This window comes from Muntiacus reevesi, chromosome X (assembly GCF_963930625.1).
Source record: "Muntiacus reevesi chromosome X, mMunRee1.1, whole genome shotgun sequence".
In the NCBI taxonomy this organism is placed as follows: Eukaryota; Metazoa; Chordata; class Mammalia; order Artiodactyla; family Cervidae; genus Muntiacus; species Muntiacus reevesi.
Window position 1 is genome coordinate 90392764 of NC_089271.1, and position 25068 is coordinate 90417831.

At 39.1% G+C, this 25068-nt stretch overlaps 1 protein-coding gene and 1 non-coding gene across 6 annotated transcripts in view; one reads left to right on the forward strand and one right to left on the reverse strand.

The window, feature by feature from the left end:
• LOC136153318 (T-complex protein 11-like X-linked protein 2) overlaps nucleotides 1-23371 on the forward strand; it is a 37008-nt gene extending 13637 nt beyond the window's left edge. For 2 of the 5 annotated variants that reach the window (XM_065915000.1, XM_065915002.1), the window contains exons 2-10: nucleotides 6863-6997; nucleotides 9350-9482; nucleotides 14940-15060; nucleotides 16428-16648; nucleotides 17557-17693; nucleotides 17945-18162; nucleotides 18258-18439; nucleotides 19434-19597; nucleotides 20482-20903. In XM_065915000.1, coding sequence (XP_065771072.1) covers nucleotides 6874-6997; nucleotides 9350-9482; nucleotides 14940-15060; nucleotides 16428-16648; nucleotides 17557-17693; nucleotides 17945-18162; nucleotides 18258-18439; nucleotides 19434-19597; nucleotides 20482-20714 — 1533 coding nt within the window. In that variant the 5' untranslated portion in view covers nucleotides 6863-6873 and the 3' untranslated portion in view covers nucleotides 20715-20903. Of the gene's footprint in view, nucleotides 1-6334; nucleotides 6407-6862; nucleotides 6998-9349; nucleotides 9483-14939; nucleotides 15061-16427; nucleotides 16649-17556; nucleotides 17694-17944; nucleotides 18163-18257; nucleotides 18440-19433; nucleotides 19598-20481; nucleotides 20904-21528; nucleotides 21554-21715 lie in introns of those variants that run through there. The other 3 variants (XM_065915003.1, XM_065915004.1, XM_065914999.1) reach the window with 3 other exon arrangements.
• On the reverse strand, nucleotides 4029-4135 carry LOC136154831 (U6 spliceosomal RNA). The gene has a single exon (XR_010660540.1). It is a non-coding gene; the product is annotated as a U6 spliceosomal RNA (small nuclear RNA).
• Nucleotides 23372-25068: the final 1697 nt, after the last annotated feature.

The window sequence follows — 25068 nt, forward strand, 5'->3', positions numbered from 1 at the left end:
GTACTCTGGTATACTACAGGCATAACTTAGGGATATTGTTAGTTTGGTTCCAGACCACTGCAATAAAGCAAATATTGCAATAGAATGAATCACACAAAGTTTTTGGTTTCCCAGTGCATATGTTATGTTAATGTTTAAGTTATGTTTACACTATATACAATCAACCCTTGAACAATATGAGTTTGAATTGTGAGTCCACTTACACACAAATTTTTTTCAATAAACATGTGGGAAAAATGTTTTAAGATTTGCCATAATTTGAGAAACTCACAAACCATATAACCTAGAAATATAAAAAAAAATTAATTCATGATGTCTTGAGTGCATTAAAATATTTGTAAATATAATGTAGAATATATGTTTTAATCAACTGTTATCAGCAAGGCTTCCAGTCCACAGTAGGCTATTAGTAGTTAAGTTTTGGGGGAGTCAAAAGTTATACATGGATTTTTTACTGTGCAGGAGTTACTGTCCCTAATTCCTGCATGTTTCAAAGGACAATTATACTGTAGTCTATTAAGTGTGCAATAGCATTATGTCTAAAAAGCAATGTATATACCTTAAGTAAAAAAAAAACACTTTATTGCTAAAAAATGCTAGTTACCATCTGAGCCTTCAGTGAGTCATAATCTTTTTTCTGGTGGAGAGTTTGAAATATTGCAAGAATTACTGTAATGTGGTGCAGAGAAATGAAGTGAACCAATTACCAAGGTGCAACACAGAGATACAAAGTGAGCAAATGCTGTTGGAAAAACATGGAGGTAACATACTGTCTTATACAAGGTTGCCACAAACCTTCAATTCACAGAAATAAAAAATAACATGGAAAAACCCAGCACGATAAAGTGAAGCACAATAAAATGAAGTACATCTGTATGTATCTTTTCCTACAAGACGTTCAGACCTATTTGAAACATCATGTTATCTTACCACTCCTTTCTTTTTTAATTAATTAATTTGTTTTAATTGGGGGGCTAATTACTTTGCAATATCGTAGTGACTTTTGCCATATATCGACACAAATCAGCCACGGGTGTACACGTGTCCCCCATCCTGAACCCCCTCCCACTTCCCTCCCCATCCCATCCCTCAGGGTCGTCCCAGTGCACTGGCCCTGAGTGCCGTGTCTCATGCATTGAACCTGGACTGGCGATCTATTTCACATATGGTAATATACATGTTTCAATGCTATTCTTTCAAATCATCCTACCCTTGCCTTCTCCACAGAGTTCAAAAGTCTGTTATTTGTCTCTGTGTCTCTTTTGCTGTCTTGCATATAGGGTCATCATTACCATCTTTCTAAATTCCATATATATGCATTAATATACTGTATTGGCTTACCAGTCCTTTCTAATGGACTATCCTCCAAGGGAACTGGAAGCTGTTTTCTTTGCTAGAGCATAAATTTCCACAAGCAAAACAGTAGATATGACATGATGCAATCATAGGTCTTAGTGTTGCTGGAGGATTTGAGACTTGGAAGAAACCATGTTGGCCACCAAGACCTAACCTCTTGCTTGAAATAGTTATCCTATAGAGTTGTTCAGTCCCTTTTGGTGACCTGCTGCTTATACTGTGCCCAAACCTGCCTCCCTGTAGCTTCAATCAAATAGACCTAAGAAAATATGCTGGAGTCTCACACAGTAGGTAATCTCTGCTTCAGTAGTTGAAGATAGATATTGTGTGCCTGCTACTGTACCTCTAAGTCTTCTCCTAATGACATTTCTCAGATCCTTTGGACCCAAGTTGCATGCATGGGGAACAACCCTGGTTGCCAATATGCTCAAATTTGCTCATCAGATCTCTTTGGATCCTAATCCCTTCACACAACACATTACTCTCCTTCTAGTACTGCCACTGGCAAATTTGAGAAAGATACTGTAAATCCATGATAAATTGAGCAAACTCTGCATTTGTGCATTAATCACAAGATTAGGCCCATTTCAAAGGGCTTAAAGAAAAGCATGAGCATTGTCAGATAAGCTGGTGTTGGACAATAATTCCCATTGTTCAGCTGCATCTGATAACCATTCTTTTCTTTAATGTACTGATTCTACCCTGGGCAGTGTAAGTACTAAATTGAGTGGGAGCAGATGAGAGGTGTGTGGCAGGAGATGAAAAACCTGGAGCTTCTAAGTGAATACTCACACAAATATGAGAAAAATGATTGCCAAAATGGAGTAGTTTTACCCTGCCTTTCTTAAATATATAATATGGGGTACTCTTCTAGTTACTAGATTTACTTGCCTACCGAAGTGTGATAATGTTTTCCCAGTAAGTTCACTATAAGCATTGAGATTTAGGGCCTAAATCAATTTATTAATTAGAAAATTGGAGGAATGGTGTCATCCAGATTGCAATATACATCATTCCTGACTTCCTTCCCACTCACAAGAAGACCCACTAGCAATCATCCATAGCCAAGACAGCACTGTGAAAATTCCAGAAGACAGGAATGAGGGATGAGGTTGAAATCTCCCTTGGACCACAGAGACTGAGAAGCACTGCATATTAGAAAGGCGAGAGGAGCAACTACACTGTGATCACATCGCCTCTCTCTCAAGCTGATAAAGTGCTGCACCAAGAGGGACCTCTTGGACTTACAAATTCTCCACTGTGAAAAATAACAAAAGGTGGATGTCCAGCTTCTCAGTGTTGTACGAAATTTCCCAGGAAGCTCACAGGGGTTGCACCTCACAGGGATCACTGGGAAAATCTGCAGGGCTTGACCATTGGGGGACAGATAGAGATGGAAAAGGGGAGCAGGGCTTTCAAAGATTAGCACTCAGATCTAGGCAGACTGCAATCCTGCTAACAATGGTGACAGAACAGACATCCTGGCCAGTAACTCTGCCCATCTGAGGAGCTAAGCTGGTGGCCACATCTAGCAAGGTACTTTAGTTGGCATTTCTGCCTGACTTGGGTCCTCAGCCAATGAACCACATGGGCTGTGGAACCCTTTTTATGGGCAGAGAAACAAATTCACAGCCCTACCCAACTGCTGAGTATAACCTCTAGTCCTACCTGACCAGAAAGCATGGCCAGAGAACCCAGCCAGCAATGGAGCCCATGTTACAGCCTGTCTTACAGCCCTGCTTGGACACAGAGTCAAGTATGGGTCAACACACAAAAATAAATACATGATACACCACATTAACAAAATGAAGGATAAAAATCACATGATCATCTCAATAGATGCATAAAAATATTAAAAAATTCAAATCTTTTTCAAAATAAAAACTCTCAACAAATTAGGTATAGAACAAATGTAACTCAACATAATAAAGACCATATTTAACAAGCCCAGAGCCAACATCATACTCAATGGTGTAAAGCTGAAAGCTATTCCTATAATATAAGGAACAAGACAGGATGCACACTCTCATCATTGTACTGGAAGCTTTAGATAATGCACAAGACAAGGAAAAAATAGTAGGCATACAGATTGGGAAAAAGACATAAAACTATCTTTGGTTCATACATGATAATATATGTACAAAATCTGAAAGAATCAACAAACTCCTAAACAAGTGATTATAGTAAGACTGCAGGATATAAATACATATGAATCAACTGCCTTTCTATATATCCCAGTGGGGTAACAAAGAGTCAGACGTGACCGAACAACAACCTTGGAAGACAGTTTCTTCTAACTAAACCTACTTATGCCATATCATCCAGTAAACATATGCCTTGGTATTTACCCGAAGAAATTGAAAAGAATATTACACACAAAACTCTGAACATGAATGTTTATAGCAGATTTATTCATAATTGCCATAACTTGGAAACAACCATGATGGCATTCAGTTGGTGAAAGGATAAATACACTTTGGTGTATCTAGACAATGGAATATTATTCACAGCTAAAAACTAATGAGCTATCAAGCCATGGAAAGAAATGGATGGAACTTAAATCCATATTACTAAGTAAAAGAAGTCAGTCTGACAAGACTAATTGCTAGGTAATTCCAACTATATGACACTCTGGAAAAGGCAAAACTATGGAGACAATATTTTTTTTTTTTTAAAATATGGAACGCTTCACGAATTTGCGTGTCATCCTTGCGCAGGGGCCATGCTAATCTTCTCTGTATCGTTCCAATTTTAGTATATGTGCTGCCAAAGCGAGCACAAAAACTATGGAGACAATAAAAGATCAATGGCTGCCAGGGTGGAAGGGAGGGATCCTGTGGAACACAGAGGATTTTTAGGGTGAAACTACTTTGTATGATGTTATATTAGTGGGTACATGTTGATATTGTTATTGTTGTTTAGTCACTAAGTCGCGTCTGACTCTTGTGACCCCATGGACTATATCCCACCTTGTACAAAATCATGGAATATACAACATCAAGAGTGAATCCTAATGTAAACTATGGATTCTGGCTGATAATGATGTATCTCATCAATTGTAACAAATGTACCACTGTCATGCGGGATGTTGATAATGGGAGAAGCTAGATATGAATAGGGCCTGAGGGCATATGAGAAATTACTGTAACTTCTGCTCAATTTTGCTGTGAACCTAAAAGTGCTCTATAAAATATACTCTATTTTAAAAATCACAGTTTAACTTAAACAAATTTAGTACTAACAGAATTTGAAGCATCCCTGAGAAGAATCTTTTAAATACTGCAATTTAGTGAGGGAAAAAAATCTGTGTCATTCTGGATAATTTCTGTTAGAAGCCAAGCAGAAATCTTATTTTTAAAAAGATAAATCAATTTCTGGTTGATTCATGCTTTATGAATGTAAAATTTGATGTTCAAATTGAGAAAAATGTAAGTAACCATTTCTTCTAAGTGTTTTGTGTGACAAAAAGTGTGACAGCATTTTGTTTCAAAGTTGATATTATTGAGGCAAATATCAAGAGAAGATGAGGAAGACATTCAGATTTAGCATTTATTAATATTATACACTCTCCAACTAATCAGAAACTTTACTGGTCAGACCCTTCACATCCTTTTGGACCCAGAGGGTAGTTGGAGTTTCCTGAGACTGGAAAGTTCTTGGACCTCTCCTCTATAACTGTTGTGCAAGATATCCACACTTCATTATTGACCCTAACAAGGCAAGGGATGAGAATTTGGTCGAATTATAGTTTTGTTTTATGAAGTAAAGTTAGTGGGTAAAAAAACAGTCATCAGGATAAAAGAGCAGGATAAAACAGTGCAGAGTGGTGGCGGTGGTTTAGTCACTAAGTTGTATCTGACTCTTTGCCACCCCATGGACTGTAGCCCACCAGGCTCCTCTGTCCATGGAATTCCCCAGGCAAGAATACTGGAATGGGTAGCCATTTCCTTTTCTAAGGGATCTTACCTACTCAGGGATCGAACCCAAGTCTCCTTCATTACAAGTGGATTCTTTACTGACTGAGCCACCAGAGAAGTCCTTAATGCAGGGTAGAGACATCTATGGGAAAAAAAAATTTCCCAAAATTTGGAAATGAGTCAATCCAGGGATCCTCAAATCACTGTAACTAACTGGCCAGTAGAGTGAAAAAGTAAGCTAGGACTAATGAATGAGCAACCTAAGTGCCCTTAGAGTCATTTATTCGAGCACCCACATTCTAGCACCCACATCTGTTCTAGCATCTACATTCTAGGTGATCTCCAAGGCTCACAATTGGATTGTAACGAAGAAGCCAGGAAAATAGCCGGAAGAACCAAACCAAAACCTAGGCTCCCTCTGAGACTTATGATCTGGCCCCTTCACCACAAAGTTTTTATAACCAGCCCTTTAAAATGATGCTTGGTTTCTATATTGGTAAAATGGAAGTTTAACAGCCTATTTGTCTCTGCATTGCGAGGAGGATTGACTTTAAAAAAAGGGGACAAAAAACCCTGAGAACATAATTCTGGATTTCTGTAACCCTGTTGGTTTTTCATTTCAAAGGTTACAGGAGCTTGAGGTGAAACAAAAAATAATGCTCCTTTTCCTTTCTAAATTGTTATTTAAATGCTTTCCCCCCCTCCTTCCCCCGCCAGGCAGAGAGGATACTAGCTTTGGACAGATTTTGCCTGGAGGGGAGGCACAGGACTTGAGAAGGTTAATTAAAAACTCTCTTCCTGGAGAATCTCAGCTGCATACCTGTTCTATCACCAAATGTTGCATCCCCACTTGCCTTGCCTGCTCTCTAGGTTCCCATGGTACCCTGGTCACAAGACCCTTTACGTTACCCGGACACCCTTTGTTTTCACGTTTCGGACTGTTCTACCTAGAGTCATTGGCAGGGGTGTATGCTGGGTTGGTTTCATCATCTCTACAGTTGTGTCCAGCCCCTTCCTGCTGATCTCCCCTCCTGTCCTGTCCTACATGGTATGCCCCAGGACCGCACTGGAGAGGCAGAGGGGCCTCACTAACACACACAACGGAGGGGCAGCTGGTGGAGGGCTGGGCTGAGGTGAGGGGCCAGGGTCCCAAGGGCTGTGGGGGTGTCTTGCTGCCTGAGTCCAGCTGCCAGGCCTCTGCATAACCAAAGGCAGGTCTGGGGCAGAAGTTAAGGAGGGAGGGGGTTATTCTCAGACTAAGTAAAGACAACTGAGTTTGAGGAAGTCTCTTGAGGAAGTTATTGTCCATCTCTGGGCCTTGATTTTCTCTCCTTCTTACCCAATGCTAACTTTCTTGAATTTCAGGAAAAGCGACTCTACTAGACTCACTGTTCTCCTTCCCTCAAGGCTATTTGAGAAACATAGCTATTCCAAAAGAGACCCTTGAAACCCTTGTCCCCAACCACAACTTGAAGCCACAGATTCAAAGCACAGACTGGCAACTGAAGAGCCCTCTTGTCCGCCTCCCTGTATCAGAGCCAAATCTTCCACCACTAACAGCTTGCCTCTTCTTTTTGTCCTAATTCCAGATACCATCAAGATGCCCAAGATGGAAAAAACTGTGCTCCAGAATGATTCCAATGAAGCAGAGAATGGAACCCATAAGCCTGAAACACCAGAGCAAACCCAAGAAAACCAGAGCTGTTTAGATGACCACTCTGCTGGTAGGTCTGGAATTCTGTCATCATTTCCTTGGGTAGTGCTCGATAGCAGCTAGGTTAAAGGAATAGATAGCGTGTGGTTTAAGTGCCTTTAAGGAGCATAGAAGGCTCTCACAACTTTATGTTTTTCACTCCTCATCCTTCTGCTAACTCCTCTTTCATATTATTCTTTTTCTTGTCCTTTTCCCCCTCTAATCTTTACATATTGGACCTAGGTCCCTGATTGTCAAGTAAAATTAAAAGATATTTTAACTTTAGAGAAAGAGGCCAACAAAACATAATGACTTGTGTTTGACAAGACTTGAGTGTGTCTGAGTTAGTTCAAAACATGGGAAATTGGTGGCATTCTTATATTTTGATTTTATAGATTGTAAATGATAAATCTAGAATGGATTTGAGAGAATCTTAATTACCTAGTGCTGGAATTGTGTTCTGTCCACTCCCAAAGCAGTTTGCTGACATAAGAATTATCACTGCTCTAGGGTAGTGTTTTAGATCTATAATAACAGATGCATAGAATCATGAGGTCTTTTCTACACCTTGTGGTTGGCATTTATTTGAGATTTTTGTTTGACTAGTCCAATCTCATAGGAACTCAAATTGCAATTCTCTTATGAAAATTGCCAGTGAATTCAACCAAACATAAATCTGTCCAAATGTAGTGACTTGCTCTAACCTCTTGAAGACAGAAATGAGAAAAATAGTTGGGAGCCACAATATTGTTAAGTTGAGTCATGTATGTTTTTCTAGTGGCCATTTAGGGTCACTGCTAGTAAACAGAGTGGAACAATTATTAATTCATAGTGTCTCTCAAATAAATGACTTAATGAATTGAATAAATGATATATTTCAAAATATGTAGCTTTTTAGTTAGAGTGGAAAGTAGATATTGATTGATGATACTAACTTCTGTTGAAAAATTTTTAAATGAGAAGTAAATTTGCATAAGTAGATCATCTCCTTGGTGAAGTTTTAGGGTTCTTAGGTGAGTTTTATATTTTTGGTTATAAGGAGTTCTTTTTGAACAAATTATGGAACAGTGTTGAGAGTGAGAGAGAAAATAGTTTTATTTTATATACCAAGTAATAATTGTAACTACTGTGTGTGCTTACTATTATCTCTCTGTAACTAAGTAGTCTGTACAACAATCCCTCTGTGTCCACAAGAGATTGGTTCCAGGACTCTTCATCACCCTCGCCCCTTAGGATACCAAAATCCATAGTGCTCAAGTCCCTTATGTAAAATGGTATAGTATTTGCATATAACCTACTTATATCTTCCTGTATAATATAAATCATCTCTAGATTACTTATAATACCATCAATATAAATTATATGTAAATAGTTACCAGCATGGAGCAAATTCAAGTTTTGCCATTTGGAATTTTCTGAAATTTAAAAAAGTATATATTTTTTATCTGCCATGGGTTGAAACTTCAGGTGCAGAGAGCCAACTGTATAATTAACTCAGAAAGTCATTCCTTAATTCCTATGGGAGTGTGTAATAAAGTTCTTACCAATCTTGAAGGAAATAAAGCAGAAGTATCATAGGTTTTAAAAATAAAGTTAAATTGATGCAATTTAAAGATTGCTGAATTCTGACTATTTTCTTTTTGCCTTTTGAGATGTTGAAATTTATTTTTTATTTTTTACAAAATAATTACTTGGATTATGTTAAGGTGGGTTTTTTTGTCACAATACCCATATGTGGAAAAATTAAAATTGGCATATTACTGTCACTCATTTTTTGTGTATGAATTTTATTGGTCTGTGGAATCCCAAGATTTTGGAACAATGCTTTGAGAATGGTTCAGCTTTAGAGCCATATATGAATACTTATGGTGTTATCTGTAAGGAGACTATCATTTTATGTCTCTTCCTCTCTCATCAGAGGTAGAAAAAGGATTTAGGAACCATTTTCTGAGTTCATTATGCAGTTGATTCTCTGCATCTGATGGTAGATAAAAATGTATTTTTTTAATCTGTAGATAAAACAGTAAGTATAAAAAGTAAATTCTAGCTAAAGGTTTACTTTATAAACTACAACTTATTCATTGTTTCTTTGCTATATTTCGCTTATTGTTTTGACAGTTTAGGCAAAAGTTTTTGAAATAAGTTTCACTTTTTGTTTTTCATAACGTAACTTCTCCTCATATCTGACTTCTCTGCAAGTTTCTAGAGCTGTTGAACGGCAGAGTTCAGAAAACCTCAAATACTATAATGATCGAGTGAATCTGTTTAAGATCTGTTTGATAAATCTAAATTTGAGGAAGTTATTTGGCTGAGTGTATCTCTAATGAAAAGAAATTCTATTTGTGTGGGTTCCCTCTTTACTGATCTCTATGCCTTTTTCCAGCAAGCCGACCTGAAGTACTTTCTGTCACGGATCTGATAGAGACAGTTAATGAAATTTCTAAGCTTAGCATTGCTCATGAAATCGTGGTAAATCAAGATTTTCACATGGAAGACAGTGTATTACCTCCCAACAGGTATCAACTCTATTTTTTCCTTTTTATTCCTCCTGGCATATGTACACAGCACAAATGACTTTGGATCAGGTTTGAAGCATTTTTATTAATACAGTTAATGTTTTAGTATGTCTTAAATGACACCAACAAATAAAACAGAGGAATAATCTGTGTAATTGTTAGTTTTACAGATTGAAAGCAGAAAAAAATTATCTAAGCAGGGAATAAATTAATGAAATTATTGTCAGAACTTTCATTTTGGTATCTCATTTAACAGTGAAACACAGTGAATTCCACATCTTCTTAGACAGCTTTGGAGGAAGTAGCTACTAGTAGTTAATCTCTTAACTGTCTATAGGTTGATCAAGTACAAATGAAATTATTTCTTTTCTAATAGTGATATTGCCAACTCTTCATGGGATAAGAGATTTCAGGGAACATTTCTGCTTCATAATCAGCTTAACAAAAATTCTGTGAACCAAGATCAAAACCCATTAATAAACAATGCCCCTCTAAAATCACAGTTTATTCTGGTTCTTATTAATTGTATTGATATTGCACTACATACATGAATCATTCAGGAAGTATGATTTGAATACTTCTAGTAGTTTGTTTGGAGAAGACAATGGCAACCCACTCCAGTACTCTTGCCTGGCAAATCCCATGGATGGAGGAGCCTTGTAGGCTGCAGTCCATGGGGTCGCTAAGAGTCAGACACGACTGAGCAACTTCACTTTCTTTTCACTTTCATGCATTGGAGAAGGAAATGGCAACCCACTCCAGTGTTCTTGCCTGGAGAATCCCAGGGATGGGGGAGCCTGGTGGGCTGCCGTCTGTGGGGTCACACAGAGTTGGACACGACTGAAGCGACTTAGCAGCAGCAGCAGCAGTAGTTTGTTAATAGTTAAATGAGTAAATTTCCTTGTTTTACCCAATATTGCATATAACTTTCTAATTTCCCAGCTTTAAAAGTGGCTTCTATTTTGCCACTTCAGGTATTCTATCACTTAAGCACCTTGCTCTGTCAGTGTCTCTTGATCTTTACACTTCTTAGTTTTTTCCCTTAGTTTGCCAACACTGCCTTCACTGTCCCTGGAGTCTTAGTTGGATTTATTTTTCTGCTGGCAGGGGTGCAGAGAAAGTGAAAGAAGGAGAGTGAAGATCTGCTAAAGTGGCTGAGGGATTGTGGTGGTAATGAGGGGTAGGGAAATGAAGCAGAGGGAATAATACTCTTGAATTGGCCAAACTGTTCAGTTTTTCCTGTAAGGTGGCTCTAGTAGCATTTAGTTGACTTTAATTTCACTTCAAACAATTTTATTAGGTTGTATTGTGACAGCTGTCATATCAGCATGCATTAAAAAAAACTTATCAAAATTGCTGAATTTTTGTGTAGCAATTTTAATATTGAAGATGGAAGAAAAAAGCAGCATTTTGGCATATTATGCTTTCTTTTTTCAAGAAAGGTAAAAAAGTTCCATTTTTAAAACAAATTGTGACAGATGATGAAAAGTGGATACTATACAATAATGTGGATTACAAGAGATCATGGGGCAATCGGAATGAACTACCACCAACCACACCAAAGGCTGGTCTTCATCCAAAGAAGGTGATGTTGTGTATATGGTGGGATTGGAAAGGAGTCCTCTATTATGAGCTCCTTCTAGAAAACCAAACAGTTAATCACAAGTACTGCTCCCAATTAGACCAATTGAAAGCAACACTTAACAAAAAGCATCCAAAATTAGTCAACAGAAAACACATCATCTTCCATCTGAATAGTGCAAGACTGCATGTTTCTTTGATGACCAGGCAAGAACTGTTACAGTTTGACTAGGAAGTTCTGATGCATCTGCATATTCACCAGACATTGCACCTTCAGATGTCCACTTATTTCAGTCTTTACGAAATTCTTTGAATGGAAAAAGTTTCAATTCTCCAGAAGACTTAAAAGGAACCTGGGTTAGTCCTTTGCTCAAAAAGATTAAAAGTTTGGGGAAGATTAAATTATAAAATTTTCTGAAAAATGGCAGAAGGTAGTGGAACAAAATGGTGAATAAGTTGTTCAATAAAGTTGTTGAAAATGAGAAATGTGTCTGTATTTTTACTTAAAAAACTGAAGGAACTTTTTGGCCAACTCAATGTTTGAAACTCGATCTTCATTGTTTTGTTATTAACAGTGTTATTCTAGTGTAGTAATGCAAGAAGTATACCAGGAAAGATAGTGAAATACAATTGAGGGTTATCTATTATCTATAGGTAATCAATGACTGCTTTTATCTTTGGACTTATAAAATGATACTAATTAGAGTTATGGATTCCTAAGAGAAATCTCATTGTCAGATATTTATTCTACAAACATTTATTGAGTATGTACTAGGTGGAAGGCTGAATGCTAAATGTTGGGGACATATAGCTGGCTTTGCCATTAAAAAGCTTCTATAGGTGAGATAGTCAAATAGTATATAGTTCCTGTGCAGTGATAAGTTCTCTCACATCTAGTATATGGAGTTCCTTATTCCTGCTTAGCTGCCAAGGAGGGTCTGGGAAACCTTCCTGATGAGGTAATGTTGAGTTGAATTTTTATATGTGAATAGGTGCTTTTCAGGCGGTCTAGGGTTCATAAAATTGTATAGGAGACAGGGACCAAAACCACCCCAAAGAAAAAAATGAAAGATGGCAATATGGTTGTCTGGGGAGACTTTACAAATGCTGAAGAAAGAAGAGAAAGCCAAGGGAGAAAGGGAAAGATATACCCAACTGAATGCAGAGTTCCAGGGAATAGCCAAGAAGAGACAAGAAGGTCTTCTTAAGTGAATAATGCAAAGAAATAGAGGCAAACAATAGAATGGGAAAGACTAGAGATCTCTTCAAGAAAATTGAAGGGTTTTTTTTTTATTGTAATTAGCCTCCAACTAATAAAAATAAATGGGGGAAAAAAAGAAAATTGAAGGTATCAAGGGAACATTTCATGTAAGGATGGGCACAGTAAAGGACAGAAACAATAGTGATCTAACAGAAGCAAAAGACATTAAGAAGAGGTGGCAAGAATGCACAGAAAAACTATGCAAAAAAAAAGTCTTATTTACCTGGAAAACCACAATGATATGGTCACTCACTTAGATCCAGATATCCTGGAGTGTGAAGTCAAGTGGGCCTTAGGAAGCATTAGTATGAACAAAGCTAGTGGAGGTGATGGAATTCCAGCTGAGCTATTTCTAATCCTAAAATATGACACTGTTAAAGTGCTGCACTCAATATGCCAGCAAATTTGGAAAACTCAGCAGTGGCTACAGGTCTGGAAAAGTCAGTTTTCATTCCAGTCCCAAAGAAGGACAATGACAAAGAATGTTCCAACTAACAAACCTGCACTCATTTCACATGATCAGAAGGTTAGAACTGGACCTTTGTGAGTCAAAGTTAGAACTGAACACGAAACAACTGACTAGTTCCAAATTGGGAAAGGAGTATGTCAAGGCTGCATATTTTCACCTTGTTTATTTAACTTATATGGAGAGCACATCATGAGATATGCTGTGCTGGATGAGTCATAACCTGGAATCAAGATTGTTGGGAGAAATATCAACAACTTCAGATATACAGATGATACCACTCTAAAGGCAGAAAAGGAAGAGGAACTAAAGAACCTCTTGATGAAGGTGAAAGAGGGTGGTGAAAAAACTGACTTGAAACTGAACATTTAAAAAACTAAGATCATGGCATCCAGTCCCATCACTTCATGGTAAATAGAAGGGGAAAAAATGGAAGCAGTGACACATTATTTTTCTAGGGTTCCAAGATCACTGCAGACTATGACTGAAGCCATGAAAGTAAAAGATGCTTACCCTTGGAAAGAAAGTTATGACAAACCTAGACAGCATATTAAAAAGCAGAGACATCACTCTGCCAACAAAGGTCCATATAGTCAAAATCATAGTTTTTCCAGTAGTCATGTATGGATGTGAGAAGTGGAACACAGAGAAGGCTAAGTGCCAAGGAATTGATGCTTTCAAATTGTGGTTCTGGAGAATACTCTTGAGAGTCCCTTGGACTGGCAGGAAATCAAATCTGTCAATCCCAATGGAAATCGGCCCTGAATATTCATTGGGAGGACTGATGCTCCAGTACTTTGGCCACCTGATACGAAAAGCCTACTCATTGGAGAAGACATTGATGCTGGGAAAGATTGAAGGCAAAAAGAGAAGGGAGCAGCAGAGGATGAGATGTTTAGATAGTACCACCGACTCAATGAACAAACTCAAGGAGATAGAGGATGTCAGAGGAGCCTTGCATGCTACAGTCCATGGGGTCACAAAAAAAGATAAGGACACGACTTAGCAACTAAACAACTTTAGTGTTCCTCTGGTGGCTCAGCAGTAAAGAATCCGCCTGCCAATCCAGGAGACCCAGGTTCAATCCCTGGGTCAAGAGGACCCCCTGGAGGAGGAAATGGCAACCCACTCCAATATTCTTGCCCTGGAAATCCCATGGATAGGAGGGCCTGGAGGGCTATAGTTCATGGGGTCACAAAGAACTCAGACACAACTTAACTACTAAACAACAATGACAACAAGAAAATCTTCCTGGTGATAGGGAGGTTCTATAGAACTTTAAATGATCATGTCATTATGATCAGATTTTTTTCTTAGAAATATCATTGGTCTTAGCAAGAATATGTAGCATTGTGGGAGTAAGACTTTGATTGGGGGCTGAAATACCTTTACTAGACTATTGCAATAGTCCAGGTAGGAAATGATGGCAGGAGGAGATGGATTCCAGACATATTTAGGAATCAAAATCTCTGTAATTTGGGGACCAAGTGCAATAAAAGGATGAAGAGAAATAATTACTATGTGTTAGATAAATAACAGTTGGTGACATCTCACAAATGGGATTGGTGTGTTGGGGAAGGAACTTTGACTTTTTTCATCTACCTCTGTATTGCTTGTAAAATTTTCAACAAAAGCATGCATTACTATTTTATGTTTAATGGGGAAAATGTAAACTTTATGATTTGTTTGAAAAGACACAGGTTTGAGAAGGGAAGATAATGAGTTGAAGGTGCACATAAGATTTTCAAGTGTTATCAAGAAGGAAAATCCTTTCTTGGATTTTAAGGCTGAAGGGAAAAGATCATCTAGTTCAAAGGTATAAGTCTACGGGTATTAAAACCAAGACATACATTTAGGTCAGATAAAGAACCAAGGCTAGAACTCAGGGCCTCAAATGCAAGTTCTTGGTTCTTCTTACTAGAAGGAGAGCTTTTCTGGAACCATGAGGAATCCTGAGAGAAATTGACCAGTGCCTTTGCATCTGAGACTAAACTCAGTTTATTCAACTCTGCTAAAGTCTAAACATAGCTCCTGCCCTATCAACATAATGGTCTTTCATGATCTTAAATGATGTTTGGGATTTAAGAGATTAGGATCCTGTATCAACTCTCTGGGTAAAGAATAAGTTGCTCATTTAACCCTCTTATAGTCTAGAAGGCAGGATTATGGAGACAATGTACAAGGCTTTTTGGGATCATCTGAAAGTCCAGCTATCAAGTACTCCAGCTGACTTCACTTCCGCACTTAAACTCCTAAAAGAAGTGAAGGAGGTGAGTAACCAACTTCCCATTTTTGGATATTAAATCTTAGTTGTGGCATGGGGTATCTTTCATTGTGGTGCATGGGCTTCTCTCTAGTTGTGATGCATAGGCTCAGCGCTTGCAGTTGTGGGCTTAGTTGCCCTGCAGCACGTGGGATCTTAGTTTCTCTGAGCAGGGATCAAACCCATGTCCCCTGTATTGCAAGGTGAGTTCTTAAATACTGGACCACAGGGAAGTCCTTTTTTTTCTTTTTTTTAAACCCCAGATCTTTTAATTGTTGATAACTAGGAATTATTTTGGGGCTTCCCAAGTGATGCCAGTGGTAAAGAGTCCACCTGCCTATGCAGGAGAAGTAAGAGACTCGATTTGATCCCTGGCTGGGGAATATGCCCTAGAAGAGGGCATGGCAACCCACTCCAGTATTCTTGCCTGGAGAATCCCATGGACAGAGGAGGCTGGTGGGCTACAGTTCATAGGGTAGCATAGAGTCGGACATGACTTAGCATGCATGCATGCACAAGCTTCCTTTCTACATATGTTCCACTACTTGAACAGATAATATGGAGAAACTTCCATTTTATTTGTACAAGATGAAGCTTGAAATTTGAGATCTTGCTGTAACAACACAGTATGTCATTCAATTAAACAGATTTTCGCTTAACTCCCATTATGTTTTCTGTGTTTCATAAGCACATAGATACATAAGAGAGCCTTTACCAATAAGAAACTTATACTTTAGAATGAAAAGATTATTTTGAATGACACTTAAAGGTTTCTCTGCCTATTTCATCTTTTCCCTTTGCAGTCAAACAATCAAATAATGTCCTTATCCCTTATTAAAAATATCTCACCACCACAAGGTTATATTTAAAATGGATAACCAAGGACCTACTGTATAGCACATGGAACTCTGCTCAATATCATGTGGCTGCCTGAATGTGAGGGGAGTTAGGGGAAGAATGGATGCATGTATATGTATGGCTGTTCTCCTGAAACTATCACATTGTTAATCAGCTACCTGAATACAAACTAAAAAGTTTTATAAAAAAAATATCCCATTACCTTGTGATGGTATGTATTTTATACTTTTTATATCTTGCATTTGTTTTTGTCACAGTTATTTTTCTTCCTATCTTTATCTCATTCTGCCCAGAAAATAGTACAGCACTACTGTTACTATTAATCCCAATGAAGCCTTAAATTATAACTGACTCCTAAACAGAGAGAAATAATATTCTGTATATGCAATTGGGAAACCTAGTTTCAGGAGCCTCAATAGACATAGGCTGGCATGCCTTTGCCTTAAGGAGATTGTTCATCAAAGAGTGTTTGGGATTCTAAATAATTTGGCTCCACTGATTTTCTTTTCTGGGCAGATATTGCTATCACTGCTATTACCACGCCAGAATAGCCTAAGAGATGAGATTGAAGAAGCTCTGGACATAGATCTCCTCAAGCAGGAAGCAGAGCATGGGGCCCTGGATGTCCCTCATCTCTCCAACTACATTCTTAAGTTGATGACCCTGCTGTGTGCACCAGTCCGAAATGAAGCAGTGCGAAAATTAAAGAGCATAACAGATCCTGTGCAGTTACTGAGGTGAGAAACTAGATGTACTGTTCCTGAACACGAGATGTAGTATCCTGTCTTAGACACTGTACCAGAAAACTCTGGGCCAGATACTGGGTTATAGCCCCTGGCTTGCCTAACTCTTCTATACTGAAGAACGAACTAATACCTCTGTTGCTCCTCTCTGGTTTATTGGCTTTTATTTTCAAAGGATGGATTCTCAGAACCCTTTTGATCATCTTCAGATCATTTGGACACTTTCTAAGAAATGATGCTGTTAAGATACTGGCTTCCCAGGTGATACTAGTGGTAAAGAATCCCCCTGCCAGTGTAGGAGATGCAAGAGAAGAGGGTTCGATGCCTGGGTTGGGATGATCCTGTGGAGAAGGAAACAGCAACCCACTCCAATATTCTTGTCTAGACACTAGAGTACAGTAACTGTTTCTTTGGGAGATTTCACACAGCACTTTTGCAGATAATTTCTTATGTATCTTAACTCAAACCCTGTGAGGGAACAAGAATGAGGATAATCCGTGTTTCACAGATAGAAGAACCAAGACCCAGAGGTAAAGTAATAAGCTGAATGAGTTAGAAATTCAACCACCATCACCCCAATTACCAACAGAGAGAATTTTAGTCATTTTTCTGAGATGGAGTACCTACAGTAGAAAGAACTCTAGACTGGTAACTAAAAGGTTAGAAGATGTATCTGTTCCTAACTCTGATAACAACTCACTCTGTGGCCTTGGGTCCTTGGCTGCAAAGTCTGTATTTGTAAATTGAAGTACAAATGTAGACTGAAATAAATTGAAGACTGGTTTTTAAGGCCATTTTTAACTCTAAGATACTGTGATTTTAGGACTCTTAGCTTGAGTTCCACCTCACTCAACTAGATTACCTTTCAGAGTGTAAGCATTTGATTTTTCCTCCATTGGCAGGGGCATCTTCCATGTTCTGGGCCTGATGAAAATGGACATGGTGAACTATTCTATACAGAGCCTCCGACCCTACCTGAAGGAACATTCTATCCTGTATGAACGAGCTAAATTCCAGGAACTCCTCAACAAGCAACCCAGTATGTTCAAAATTTAAGGACAGGAGAGAGGGAGATTTGACTTTGGGTTTGATTTCTTACAGGGATAGGGTACTTTGTAGTTTTTTTAAACAGATAGCTTCTCCCTATTGGACAGGGGGTGAGAGTGTGGGGTAGGAAGAAGGAACATTTCTCTAAGAGAAAAGATGTACAAAATCATTTCTTTTTGAAGAAGAATATATCCTCAAGCCTTGGTGTTTGAAGATATTTACATATTCCCTTCTATGTCATAGATCTCCTTGATTGCACCATAAAGTGGCTAACCAAAACAGCTCTAGACCTCACTACGCCACCTTCAAGTTCTCCTGACTCTCCCAGCTCCTCCAGCATGGCCCGTTCATCTCCAAATTGGGCAGTGGACAACCCACAACTTCCCAGTTCCACAATGGTGCTATACCAGGGTTACCTGAACCTTCTTCTCTGGGATCTTGACAATAAAGAGTTTCCCGAGGTAGGAACATATGTTAGAATATTGCCTTTTTGTTTTGTATTTGAAACCTTTACTAAAACACTCTTCTGACAGCTTGCTTTTCTCTGCCTCACCAGACTCTGCTAATGGATAGAATCCGGCTGCGGGACATGGAATCCCAGTTGAAGCAGTTGGCCATTCTGACGTCAGTCTTGCTAGTGGCCAGAAGTTTCTCTGGTAGTGCTTTATTCAGTTCGACTGAATTTGTGAATAAACTGAAACACATAACCAAGGCCCTGATGGAGGGATTTAACTCCAGGTAAACTTCATAGAGGCTTTCCTTGTGACTCAGTGGTAAAGAATCTGCCTGTCAATGCAGGAGACCCAGATTTGAACCTTGGGTCAGGAAGATCCCCTGGAGTAAGAAATGGCAACCCACTCCAGTGTTCTTGCTTGGAGAATTCCATGGATAGATGAGCCTGGCAGGCTACAGTCCATGGGGTTGCAAAAGAGTCAGACATGACTTAGAGACTAAACAACATGAGCAACAACAAATTTCCTAGATCTTTCTGAGAGTTGAAAATAGTATGTTGGTTTTGGAACTTAGGCAGTTAATGTATCACTGCCTTATTCTTTATCATAAACTATGTAAAAGACCTTGGGCATCATCTGCAAAGGTCATTGGTGTATTTTGATAAATTGTATTAAGGCTTGTGATTGAAACAAAACCTATTTCCAATGAGGTGAGTGTGGAAACTAGTTTGCTATGAATGATTCAGTACCATGTTTGCTAAAAATGAGTCATTATATACTTAAATAAGTGACACTGGATTTGTGTATGTATATCCAGAAATTGATCTCTTGGTCAATATGTATCCATAATTTACTTCATGCAGGGCACCTCAGCCGAAGTAAAAAAAAGAACTGGAAGTTCAGATCTCAGTGTATTTACAAGTTAATTGGTGAAGTAGGGAAGACAACTCTGGAAAATGCTTAAGAAGTCTTAAAACAGAATTTGATTAAAGTTTATGGGACTAAAGAATACTGAGTAGATCCAAGAATGGAACTGAACCCTTGTCCAATTTGTTTCATTTGAAGTGGAGAATAGTATGAATTAGTTAATATGTATGAATTAATACGTGTGAAATAGTTGACATCTTGAGGGTAACAATGAAATGATTTGAAATGCTGGGTCCTCTGTTAGTGGTGAAGAGCTGGAATTCTTTTGTAAGTGGAGCTGGCTTCTGATGTTGGACTCTCTGGGCTTTGCCCCTATGCCAAGGCCACTCTGCTTTCTGTCCTTCATTATCTAGGCCTGAAGAGGCTATGGTGAGTGTGAGTGAACAAGTGTCTCAGAAAATCCATGAACGCCTCAAAGACATGGGCCTAACTGCCCTGAGTAGTGAAAAGAAAGCCTCTCTTAAAGGCCAACTTCAGAACATTGCCAAGAAAGAGAACTGTGTTCGTCGCATCATTGGTAAGAGTCCTCCTATGCTGGTGGGGCTGGGAAGGGGTAGCAAGAATGTGGAAGATTAAGAAGGTGGACTCAAGTCTGGAAGTCAGTTGTGAAGCCATTCAAAAATGGAATGATCATTGGGAAAGTCTTTTGGCTTTAGTTTCCTTATGTATAATGTACAGAATTGAAATAGATCTCTTTCAGCTTGAAGAGTGAACACATGGTTTTAAGGTCAGCTAGGATGTGTAACTTGCAGGTGCTAGTGCTGAGTGATTCCTGGCCATTCTCTAACTATAACCCAAGATGGGAAAGACCTTGGGCATCATCTGCAAAGGTCATTGGTGTATTTTGATAAATTGTATTAAGGCTTGTGATTGGGAAACCCTTTCTCTATCCCATGCTTTAAGTTACCATGATGGTCCCTACTTCCCTCTAAGGAACTGATGCTAATTTAGGCAGAAGGATATATTCCCTTCAAGAATGGCAGCAATGAACTCAACCACCCTGCTTCTAATTTTTGCATCTTGACATAATCTGATATGATTGTATGGGCCCAGAGTCAGTACACTGGCTGCAGTGTGTGTCCTTAGAATTTCACGTACAATGTCTAGAATCCTTTTGTTAGGTCACACACATGGGGAGCTCACTTAGCACCCCATAACATTATAAACAGCCAGAAACTTACTGGCTCGACATCTTTCAATAATGCATTGCTTTTAGGAGCTTTATAGCATTCCTTCTTCCAAAAAAAGAAAAAATCTCATTAACATGGTTTATCTGAATGAGTAGGTAGGTCAGTGAAAAAGTGTTAATTTAAACGTTGGCGAACAGAGAGGGCAAGGGCATTGTGAATTTCTTCTGAAACCTCTTTGATCTTTCCCTTTTAACTTTTTTCTTGCACACAGATCAGCGGATCCACTTGTTTCTCAAAGGCTGTTTGGTTCGCGGGATGCAGGAGTCTCTGCTAGACTTCCCTGTTGGCCTTATTCTCATCAAGGGGGAGTTGACAAAACTGGGTTGGAAGTTTTTCAATCTGATGCGTCACAATCAGCAGGTATTTAGCCCCTATTATGATGAAATACTTAAAGATATCATCCCTTCAGCTCAGGCACAAGAAACAGAAGTGAAGTCTATCTGATAGTGCCAGACCCCAGTCTGTCAATAGGGACCCAGGAGAGAGGGCTAAGTATGTTCCTGGGATGACATCACCGTGCCCAGCAGAGTAGCCTCTTCCTCACTTCAACCTGGACACAAGGCTGCAGGATTCCAGCATGTAAATACAAACTGGCCCAGCCCCCTTCATAATAAACTTCTGTGCTGCAAGAAACCTCAGTTCCTTCTGTGTTGTGACTGAACCCAGGTTTTGTGCCCTTATCTGCTACTGTCTGAGAACCAGTGATCTCTCAGTTCTCCTTCACTGGCTGATCATTCTTCAGGATGCTGGCATGAGCAGGAATCAGGGCATTGGCTGCTAGCATTGTTTTTGCCAATGAAAAATCATTTCCTTGAGGGCTGTGAAAACTTTCTGTGGAATTTTTTCAAAGTAAGAGTTCTGGAAGTATAAAGGCTTCTAGAAATTGGGAATACACTGAGTTACAGATCAGGGGAAGTCATAGAACCCTATTTCCAGTATCACATTTTCCCAATAATTTTAAAACTGCAGTAATAGTAAGAGCCCCCACATCCTGTTCTGGTGTGGAGGGCATGAAGCAGTATGCAAAATTGAGGACTGGATGAAAGTCAATATTGTCTGCCAACAAGCATTCATTTGAGGATAGTTCTCAGCCTCAGTGGGTGTGCACTCTCTCTCTTTCTCTCTTTAGTGATCCTGAGGGTAAGTTTTAGACTCTCTCAAACCAGTTCCAAATGCAAGCACTTAGGTCACAGACACTTGTTTCAAGTTCATCTCTGGTTCCATTCTGTAGCTAAATCTTCTACTGTCACATTTCTAGGCTTAGAACATTTCTTTCTTCTTGAGATAAATGACCTGGGTATTCAAAAGTGGGACAGCCACCATGTTTCTTCCCACTGGTAGTCTAAGCCTCTAACTCCCAGATTGTGATTGTCAACTCATTTGGCATCACAAACGACAGATGTCCTAGATTCACAAAGATCTGGGCTTGTTTTCTTCAATTGTAGAGATTAACCCTGTCATTTGAACTTTGACTGTGTGGATCACAACAAACTGTGGAAAATTCTTAAAGAGATGAGAATAACAGACCACCTGACCTACCTCCTGAGAAATCTGTATGCAGGTCAAGAAGCAAGAGTTAGAATGAGACATGGAACAACTGACTGGTTCCGAATCGGTAAAGGAGTATGTCAAGGCTGTATGTTGTCTGTCACCCTGCTTATTTAACTTATATGCAGAGTACATCATAAGAAATGCTGGAATGATGAAGCACAAGCTGGAATCAAGATTTCTGGGGGGAATATCAATCACCTCAGATATGCAGTTGACACCTCACTTATGGCAGAAAGTGAAGAACTAAAGAGCCTCTTGATGAAAGTGAAAGAAGAGAGTGAAAAAGTTTTAACTCAACATTCAGAAAACTAAGATCATGACATCCAGTCCCATCACTTCATAGCAAATAGATGGGGAAACAGTGGAAACAGTGACAGACTTTATTTTTTGGGGCTCCAAAATCACTGCAGATGGTGGCTGTAGTCATGAAATTAAAAGATGCTTGCTCCTTGGAAGAAAAGTTATGACTAATCTAGGCAGCATATTAAAAAGCAGAGATATTACTTTGCAAACAAAGGTCCATCTAGTCAAAGTTATGGTTTGTCCAGTAGCCATGTATGGATGTGAGAGTTGGATTATAAAGAAAGCTGAGCACTGAATAACTGATGCTTTTGAACTGTGGTGTTGGAGAGGACTCTTGCAAGTCCCTTGGAATGCAAGGAGATCCAACCAGTCAATCCTAAAGGAAATCAGTCCTGAATATTCATTGGAAGGACTGATACTGAAGCTGCATCTCCAATAGTTTGGTCACCTGATGCGAAGAACTAACTCCTTTGAAGAGACCCTGATGTTGGGAAAGACTGAAGGCAGAAGGAGAAGAGGATGACAGAGGATGATATGGTTGGATGGCATCACCAACTCATGGACATGAGTTTGAGTAAGCTCCGGGAGTTGGTGATGGACAGGGAGGCATGGCCTGCTGCAGTCCATGGGGTCTCAAAGAGTTGGAGATGACTGAATGACTGAACTGAACTGAAGTGACCCTATCATTTACAGGCCAGCTACAACAGACCACCAGCAATCTAGGAAAGTAGGGGAAAAATTAGCTCACCTTTGGACTTGTTTGAAATGGACAGGAGAAAATAAAAATTCATTTGGGGTATATTATAACTGGATGGGGGGAAATGTCCTCACCATTTCAGGGGATGGGAAGAGCTGAGTATAATTTACTTAATCCAAGAATAATAACAGATGGGATCTGAGTTCCATTAGTCCCAGGGTAATTTTTCTAGAAGATGGATTCCAGGTGGTTGCTATAGCTAGGTGAATAGAGTGATATCTTTATTGACTGAATATAAGGCACACAGAGGAAGGAGCCTGGCAGGTTATAGTCCATGGGGTCGCAAAGAGTCAGGCATGACTGAGTGACTGAGCAAGGTACAGAGGGAAGCTGAGGAATGGATCATTCAAGGGTTCTAGTCTTGTGACTTAGTTTTAGGAAAGAGACAATGGCTGGTTAATGTGCATTTAATAAACAGGCTGTGAATTTTGTCTAGCTGGATTTTCTAATCTGATTTGCCACTATTAAATACATTTTTTTTAAAAAAAAATCTTCATTTTGGAGTCCTGATTGTTTTATATAAAAATGCACTCCGAAGGGATCCCTGTGGAAATGACTGTTGGTGGCAGGAGTGTTGGTGGATATAGACATTAGACTGAAATGAAATTTTGCCTTATAGTTTACAATTGAGATTTGGTATAATTGATTTCTTTGAGATTCTGAGTTAGTTTTATATCTCCACATGGAGAAGAGAGAAATCTTAATCTTAAACAGGGAAAGATGGCTTCATTCAATCCTGCTCACCATTTAAGGGGAAAATATATATGTTTATACACACCCTGAAATGGTGAGGACATTTTCCCCCATCCAGTTATAATATCTCACAAGTGAAGTTTTATTTTCTCCTGTCCATTTCAAACAAGTCCAAAGGTGAGTATGTGTGTATGTGTGTCAGCTCTTCTTCAACTCAAGCTAAATAAAAAGCCCAGAAATGTGCAAAGATGTTCCCTTAACTCACTTAACCAGAGAAGATAAAAAACAGAAACATGGTGTCTTTCTGACCCTTGAATACTCACATCATTTCTCTCAAGAAAAATGAAGTGTTCTCAGCCTCAAAACATGACAAAAAGATTGGTTCAGCTGTAGGATAGGACCTGTATTCACAGGAGGATACTTTACCAGTGATTCACCTGGATTGGCAGTATGTGTACATGATTAAATGTAGTAAAAAGTCAGTTTCTGTAGCATGCTTCTGTTTCATTCAACCTAGAAGAAATCCCCATTTTTACAATTTTGTATATCCTTCCAGAGATATTCTCTGCAAATGCAAGTACACATTATAGTGTTATGATCACATACAGGCTAGGCACTTTTAAACTTTCTACGTATATGGTTTTATTTATTCCTGCATTGTTTATTTCCAGCCCATATTTCTAGTTCTAGTGCAGTATTCTTGCCTAGAAAATTCCATGGATAGAGGAGCCTGGTGGGCTATAGTCCATAGGGTCACAAAGAGTTGGACACAAATGAGCACACCTGCACAGAGCAGTGTGGCACAAGAAACTCTAACGGGAGTTAGAACCTGTTTTGCTTTTTGTTTATCTTCTCTGGTTGAGTGAGTTAAGGGGACATCTTTGCACATTTCTGGACTTTTTCTTTAGGTTGAGGTGAAGTAAGGCTGAAAGAAGTTCTTTTGAGAATTTTTTGAAGCCACTGGACTAGATTATCTTGAAAGGTTCCTGGATTATTTTCTTACAGTGGCTGTAACAAATTACCATGAACCTGGTGGCTTAAAATAACACACATTTATTCTCTTCTAGCCCCAGAGGTCAAGTACAAAATCGGCTTTACTGGGTACAAACCAAGGTTTCTTAGCAAGGCCACTGTCCCTTGGGCAGGCTTTCTCTAGGGAGAATTTCTTAAGTTGCCTTTTCTACATCTAGAGCTGCATTCTTATAGTCGTTGCCTTGTGACCCATTCATCCATCATCCGAGCCAACGTAACACTGCCCTCCTTCTTCTGTGTCAAATGTCCTCCTTTCCTCTTTATAAGGACACACTATTACATTTAGGGCTCACCAAGCTAGTCTCCTGGTGGCTCAGAAGGTAAAGAATCTACCTACAATGCAGGAGACCTGGGTTCTATCCTTGGGTCAGGAAGATCCCCTGGAGAAGGGATTGGCTACCCACTCCAGTATTCTTGCCTGGAGAATTCCATGGGCAGAGGAGCCTGGTGAGCTATACTCGT